The sequence below is a fragment of the Sus scrofa genome, chromosome 12 (assembly GCF_000003025.6).
Source record: "Sus scrofa isolate TJ Tabasco breed Duroc chromosome 12, Sscrofa11.1, whole genome shotgun sequence".
Taxonomy (NCBI): Eukaryota; Metazoa; Chordata; class Mammalia; order Artiodactyla; family Suidae; genus Sus; species Sus scrofa.
In genome coordinates this window covers 42,522,981-42,530,416 of record NC_010454.4, presented here as the reverse complement: position 1 = coordinate 42,530,416, position 7,436 = coordinate 42,522,981, and the positions used below count along the sequence as shown (strand labels likewise).

At 44.2% G+C, this 7,436-nt stretch overlaps 1 protein-coding gene across 1 annotated transcript in view; it reads left to right on the top strand.

The window, feature by feature from the left end:
* Nucleotides 564-7,436, top strand: part of PSMD11 (proteasome 26S subunit, non-ATPase 11) — a 31,143-nt gene continuing 24,270 nt past the window's right edge. The window contains 2 exon segments of the mRNA XM_021067450.1: nucleotides 564-721; nucleotides 3,023-3,124. Coding sequence (XP_020923109.1) covers nucleotides 631-721; nucleotides 3,023-3,124 — 193 coding nt within the window. The 5' untranslated portion in view covers nucleotides 564-630.

The window sequence follows — 7,436 nt, the reverse complement described above, 5'->3', positions numbered from 1 at the left end:
TCTGCAGGATTCTAGCTTGGAGTGTGTGTGTGTGTGTGTGTGTGTGTGTGTGTGTGCGCGCGCGCGCGCCCGCGCGCCTTGTGTTGCAGGACACTTGAAACGCATTTGAATGGTGCTCTTTGTTGACCACATAGTGAGCACTTTATAGGATCATTTATTGCCCTTCATGAATAGTTAAATGTGGAAGCTACAGAGAAAGCCAAACGGCTTTCATTGAATATCCAGCCGGGTGTCCAAACACTCTCTAGAGAGAAAAGGGGAGTCGGCGTTCAGAAGCTTTTTGGGGGTGTGGGTGGAGACTACCTTGGGGCTCCTGTTCTAAGGTACCGCCTCTTTTATTCGTGGGTAGCCGCTAGGTGGTGCTGGGGAGCCTCACTCGTGGGTGCCAAGCTCCCCAGGGCTCATCCTCCTCCTTCCTCCCTCCTCCCTCCTCCGTCCTCCCTCCTCCCTCTTCCCTCCTCCCTCTTCCCTCCTCCCTCCTCCAGGGCCCCGCCAAGAGACTACAACTCCCGCGATGCTCTGGGAGCAAAGGAGGCGGGGCAACTGAGGGGAGGGACGCGAGGGCGGGCCTTCCGGGCGTGTGCTTCCGGCGTCGGCGGCCGTGGCCGGGGACTGTGTGAGAGCGGTAAGATGGCGGCGGCGGCGGTGGTGGAGTTCCAGAGAGCCCAGTCTCTACTCAGCACCGACCGGGAGGCCTCCATCGACATCCTCCACTCCATCGGTAAAGGTCGCCGCGCCCCCTCCCGGCCCTGCTGGCTTAGCTCGGCCTGTGTCGGTCGTCGGCGGCGGAGCGGGGCCGGGCTAGCCGGCTCTGGTGCTGCTGACTCACTGTGTGTGAGGGGGGCCGGGCCGGGGGCCCAGGCCGCTCCGAGCTCCCTGCAGCCCCCTGGCTCCCACCCCGGTGGGAAGCCCGGAGGCAACCCCGGCATCCCCTCGCCGGCTGCTGACTCACGGTGGGCTCAGCGTCAGGTGGGAGAGCGGGCCGAGTCGGGGCCCCACTACTCGCCAGCCTGGTCTCCTGGGCTGGCCCGGGACCGCGAGCAGTGCCCGTCGGCGGGCGCGAACTGGGCTGAGAGCCTCGAGTTGAGTGCTTTGGCAAAACCCGCTCTGGACTGGCTTTTCCCGCCGTTGTTATCAGCGTAGCCTGCTCGGATCGGAGCGCGAGCGCCCGGTTTTCTCTTGGAGTTTCCTTGGAAGCTGCTACTTCTCCCAGCCCCACCGCTAAAGGCTCCACTACAGTGGGCCTCTTTCTGAGTGTGGTTTGGAATACCAAGGGGACGCACATCAGATTTGCTTTGGTTTGGGGAGGTGGCCGAGACGTTCCTTCGCCCCCCTGTAGGGTGCCAGACCGAAGATGTTGGTGTTAGGACCGCCCGGCTAGAGGAGGTGACTAAATCGTTGGAGAGTTCGGAGAGTTAGTTGTCAGCCGCGGAGTTCTGGAAACTCTTTAGAACCTGTCGGCTGCACATTGCAGGAGAAAATTAAAGAAAAATATCTTAGTATTGTAGTATGATTGTCTTACATCTTGCACACAACAGGAAAACTGAAATGGGAGCCCCATCCGGTCGCTCCTGACAGTTTTCTACTGAGATTCAGGTGTGAACAGAAGCAAATTTGTGATGACAGAGGGGACCTTTAATGTTCAGTCATAAGGGGTTCAGTTAGGGCATGGGCTGGCTCTTCCCTGCACATGTAGTGATATGATCTTTTTCATGTAGCTTGAGAAGATTCGGATTGGATCAACAAGTAGCATGAGAATGCACGTGTATGTGAGACCTCCAGACTTTTGGCTTTTATGTTTACTTTGTTGAATTTTGGTATTCTTGACTTTCATGGAGGAAGGGCAGGGATGAGATGTTGATGTCTTTATCTTTGAGGGGAGGACTAGAAAAGGGAGGAAGTGGAGGTTAAGATGCATCAGTGAATGGATGATATTGGTAAATAATAAATTGTTTCATTCTTGGAATTCTGATCTTAAGTCAGTTATAATTATAGAACCAGTCTTCTCCATGTGTGTCTTTGTCCTATGACTACACACTAATATTTAGAACTCATGTGAGGAGCATGGATTTTATTTTTTGTGCCTAATATTTATTTTGTCTTTTATAAAGTGGGAATTATGGTAAACATAATTGGAGTATTTCTTGCTTGCCCTCTATATTAGGAGAGAGTTGCCCGAAAGCTTCCCTGTTAGAGCAAGCTTGAGTCATTATGGTTGACAGCCTTACTTTTTCCAGACTCCATCATGGAGTATCAGAATCTTGGTTTTTGTCAAGTCATGATGCTTTGTAAGAAAAGTGATAACTAGTGATGTTCACTAAAATTATCACTACAAACTTGTAGCGGCTGTTCAGAGTTTGAGTAGTAGAATAGTTGTTAACAGCTGAAAGTGGGACAGATAGCACAAAGTTATTTTAACAGGTCCTGAATCTTTTAGAGAGTAGCATTCCCTCCTAAGGATCACACTGGAGCTTTGACAGGGTTGTTTTTCCTGATTGGCTTTGTTGAGCTGTTTATCCCTGACACTTCCATCAGCTGAGGCTTTCTACAGGCTTAAAGTTTGGTGAAAGACTTCTGACTTCATAGTTATCAGTAACTTGGTTGTTCGGTTTTAGTGTGTGGCCGGTAAATGCACATGTAGGTTTAATGTTTTCATGTAACATAGCGCCTAGCACGGGGCTTACCATCACAAATGTGAAGAACTTGTTTCCTTTGAATTTTGTATTAACCAAGTGACTGCAGCAGTCATCTCAGTGTATGCAGGTAAGGGAGATTGTAATTGGTAGAATGAAAAGGCACATTTAAAATCAAGAGAGGAATCTATTTTTATGATATACATGGGGACATGTACTACATGATCATTTTACTATTTCTTGTTTATTTTTTTTTTTTTTTTTAAAGCTCTCTAGAATTTGTCTTTTGGTAACTGTTTGAATCTGTAGTTGGTGTCATGAGGGTGACATTTCCCTTAGTCTTCATTTTCTGACACAATTTTAAGAGGGTTTGCATTTTCTTCTCCCAGTGAAGCGTGACATTCAGGAGAATGATGAGGAGGCAGTACAGGTCAAAGAGCAGAGCATTCTGGAACTGGGGTCTCTCCTGGCGAAGACTGGACAAGCTGCAGGTAAGTGCTGCAAATGGATTGCTTTCTTTTTAAACTGGAGTGCTGGGTTCCACTTTTTTGTTGGAGTAAGGGAGCATGAGAATGCATGCACACAGTTTATTGGTGGTGTAATTTAGTTTTATGGCCAACTTGTTGAGCTTCAGTTTCCTATCAGGAAGTTAAGAGGCCTTTTCACTCAGTTCTTTCATGGAAGACTTTTGTTCTGCAGGTGAGGAGAAAATCTGTTTCCGTGGGGATGTAGAGACCTGTGATTTGTTTCTGGTTTGGATTTTCACTGCATTCCCTTACCTGGGGTCAGCAGTAGCTGCTGTAGCAGTCTTGATGATTTCAAGGAGCTGCTCTGATGGATGGTGGATAGTGACTCTAGGCCCCGCCTTGGAAATGACTAGGGATTTTGTATCCAAGGAAGTGGCTGGCTTTCCTTTTTTCCTGGTACACAATGAGTGAGACATTAAATAGAGAGAACTTTCCCAGGATTTCTCCACTGATACCTAGGGCTTTGGGTCTGTTGCCCAAACCTTCTAGTTGTGGTTTGACTTTCCAGTAGAGATGGTATTCTGAGTGTGTCCTTGGAATAGAATCCTATTGACCAGGAAGGGCCTTTGACCACTAAAGTGGTAATGGTATTTAGAAGATAGCCCGCTTAAATTTAAAATAGGTGATTTTAAAATTCACTTTAAAGTGAATATAGAGCTTATCTGATTAGAATGCATTACTAAGCATGGTTGACCTCATGAATTACTTTCTCCCAAATTATGGTGTTATCCAAGAGAATGATAAGTGAAGTTAGCAAAACTTCTTGAACTTGAGAACTAAGATCTTCTCAGTTAAGGATGGATGATGGCTTACTGATTATTAGGCTCAATCAATAAAAAGTTGAGTAAAGTTATATAAAATTGGGAGGATGTGTTTATATGGATCTTGTATCTTATTTAAAATATCATTAAAATATCTATAATATGAAAAACAGTTTTTGAGTGCTTACTGTGAACTAGTAACTGTTTTAAGCATAAATAGGATTTAGCTAATTGAGTCCTTGGAACAACTTGATAAGGTAGATATACTGTTACCTGTTTTATACCTAAGTAAACTGAGCACAGAAAAGTTAAATATCTTACGTATCAGCAATCAGCTAGTACATAGGAGAGGAGGACTTGAATGGACATAGTCCTCCTTCAGAGCTCATGACCTTGTGATATGATGACTGTTGCTTTTCATAGTTATCCACTTATGGGTTATCAGTGGTAGGTGGTGGTTTTTTCATTTTAGGCTGATTTCTCGCCTATTTAATGTATTTGTGGGTTCCTTTTACCAGTTGGTTAATGTCAGCTTGGGAGCTGCAAAACAGTTTTGATAGTCCACACAAAATATAATTAACAAGGTAATTTTCCTGAAAGAATTAGAAAGCTAGGTGAAGTGATTTTTCTGTTGTTGAACTATCCAAATGTCTGTTTTCCTCAAGTAGCATGGATAATTAAAACCAGCTTGGAGTTCCCTGTGGTGCAGGAAGTTAAGGGTCCAGTGTTGTCACTGCAGTGGCTTGGGTTGCTGCTGTAGTGCAGGGTTTGTTCCCTGGCCCTGGAACTTCCACATGCCATGGATGCAGCCTTTCCCCCCCACCCGCCCCACCACCCCACGTGTAGTATAATCAGTGTTTCAGGAAATTAGCCCCCAAATCAAACTGTTTTGCTTGGAATTCCTATTTCTTGCTGTATTTTCTCCTTATTCCTTGCCCTCCCCTCCCTGTGACCCCTACCTGAGAAGTTGAGAAGTGTACAGCTAAACATATTGGGATTTAATAGGTAAATCATAAGAACTTTTAAGAAATGTTTCCAGATTACTTAATATTGTTTTCTAAGAAAAACTTTGGTGAGTATAGTAAGGAAGTTTCAGGGCCTATGTTCTTTTACCCGTATTTGTTGTTAATTGATTGGTTTGTGTTGTTTCCTTTGATTTTGCGGTTCCCTGAGAATAGAAAATATGTCTGTTTCATTAATTTTCAATTTTGTTTTGTTATGTGCTTAATATAGGGCTAGTACTGTGCTAAGGACTCTGCTGGAAAAGTTTAAGATAGGGTCCCTGATGGACAGCAGTCACTTGGGAATTAGTGAATAAGACAATGTCTTGTGCATAATGGTAATTGGAAGTGGTGGTGCCCCTTATCAGACATGATGCCTAGGTTCAGGGTCTTCAGATTCATAACCTGAAACTTAAAAGGAGTATGTTGAGTTCTATGAGGTTCTGAAAAGGAAGTTCTGGTCATAATTTCAGTAAGAAAGAATAGGAAGAAGTCAACGTGATTCTATAAGAATTTTAAAAAATCAGTTTGTGGAGTTCCTGTCGTGGCTCAGTGGTTAACGGATCTGATGAGGAACCATGAGGACGCAGGTTTGATCCCTGGCCTCACTCAGTGGGTTAAGGATCTGGTGTTTTCGTGAGCTGTGGTGTAGGTTGCAGATGTGGCTCGGATCCTGCGTTGCTGTGGCTCTGGTGTAGGCCGGTGGCTACAGCTCCGATTCGACCCCTAGCCTGGGAACCTCCATATGCTGTGGGTACAGCCCTAGAAAAGGCAAAAAAGAAAAAAAAAAAAAATCAGTTTGTGTAAAATGGAAAGAAACAAGGAATATAACCAAGAATGAATACGAAGTAGAAATAGACTGAAATGAAAAATGAACTGAGTCTTTTGGCAACTAAGAGGTCATTTCTTTCTCTATTAGAATAAGAATAACTTGGAGAAAATACTTTAATGCTAGCAAGTGCAAGAGAGGCAGACTCCTTAGCTTATATTTCACTTCTGCCTTTTTCAGGAAGGAAAATGATTTTCAAAAAGAAAAAGATAGAAATAACATCAGAGAGAATTAAAGCCAAGGTAGGTGAGAGCAGATAGTCTCTTTGGATGAGTTCAGGTCTCTAGGCTCTGACAATTTTGTCTTTTAATGTAAAAAAAAAGTTGTAGCGGGTTAACTTGTAGAGCCACTATTCTGAGAAAAATTATGGAGGATGCAGAGGTATGAAGAAACTGATGATGAGCAAACAATCCACTTTTCAAAAAGATAAAGAAAAGAATAAATTCTAGACACTGTAAACTGGTAGTCATCAGTAAAGTTCTGGGACAGGCTGTTTGATAAGTAAGTTTTAATCTCATAAATCAGTGGATTTATTAAGAAAAGATTATCCCAAACTCACCTTAGTTTTCTTTGGTTAGCTTTATCAGACCAGCAGATGTCCAGGGCCCCACAGACAGTGGCTTGCCAGCTGTTTTTGTAAGTTAAGTTTTGTTGGAACATAGCCATGCCCATTTGTTTACGTATTGCCTGTGACTACTATTGCACTGCAGTGGCTGAGTTGAGTAATTGTCACTGAGACCATATAGCCCACACAGCCAAAAATATTTACTGTTTGGCCCTTCACAGAAAAACTTTGCAAACCTCTGGGTTAGAAGATAGGGTACTGCATATCTGATGTCAGCAGCGTATTTGAACATTTGCCGTGACAAGCAGATCATTTGTCAACCTGGAGAGGAGTTTTTAGCATCATGTCATAGGGATCTGTCCTTGTTCCTTTGGTTATCATCTGGCATTATAGCTAAAGGCGTAGCAGAAGGTATGTTTATTATTATTGGTGATTCAGTACAGTAGAGAACGGAATTAAGACTCAGAGTTATTGCCAAAGCCAGCAAGATTAAATTCCGTGTGGTAAGTACACAGTTATGTACTTAAACCATTTTTCAGAAGAGAGGAAGGTGGGGAATTACCTTTCTCTTCAGAAAGACCTTGTAGACTCAGTCTGAGCAAAGAGTGCTATTAGCAAAAGCAGAACACACTATCTTGTGTTATATGTGGCAGTCTGATCAGGGGAATTAAGCCATGACTACTGGTCTGACCCTACATGGAAGATTGTTTCCAGTCCCTGGCCTTGCTCATTGGGTTAAGGATCCGGCGTTGCCGTGAGCTGTGGTGTAGGTCGCAGACGTGGCTCGGATCCCGCGTTGCTGTGGCTCTGGTGTAGGCCGGTGGCTACAGCTCCGATTAGACCCCTAGCCTGGGAACCTCCATATGCCGCAGGAGCGGCCCAAAGAAATAGCAAAAAGACAAAAAAAAAAAAAAAAAAAAAAAGAAGCAGACAAAACCACAGAGTGGATTTTTATTGGGAAAGCATAAAAAGTATACAAGGATGGACTTTCCTAATGTAGACATCAAGGATCTAGCATCCAGCATAAGTCACAACTGCTGCTCAGATCTGATTCCTGGTCTAGAAACTCCATATGCTGTAGCGTGGCGAAAAAGGGGGGAAAAAAAAAAAAAGGTGTGAT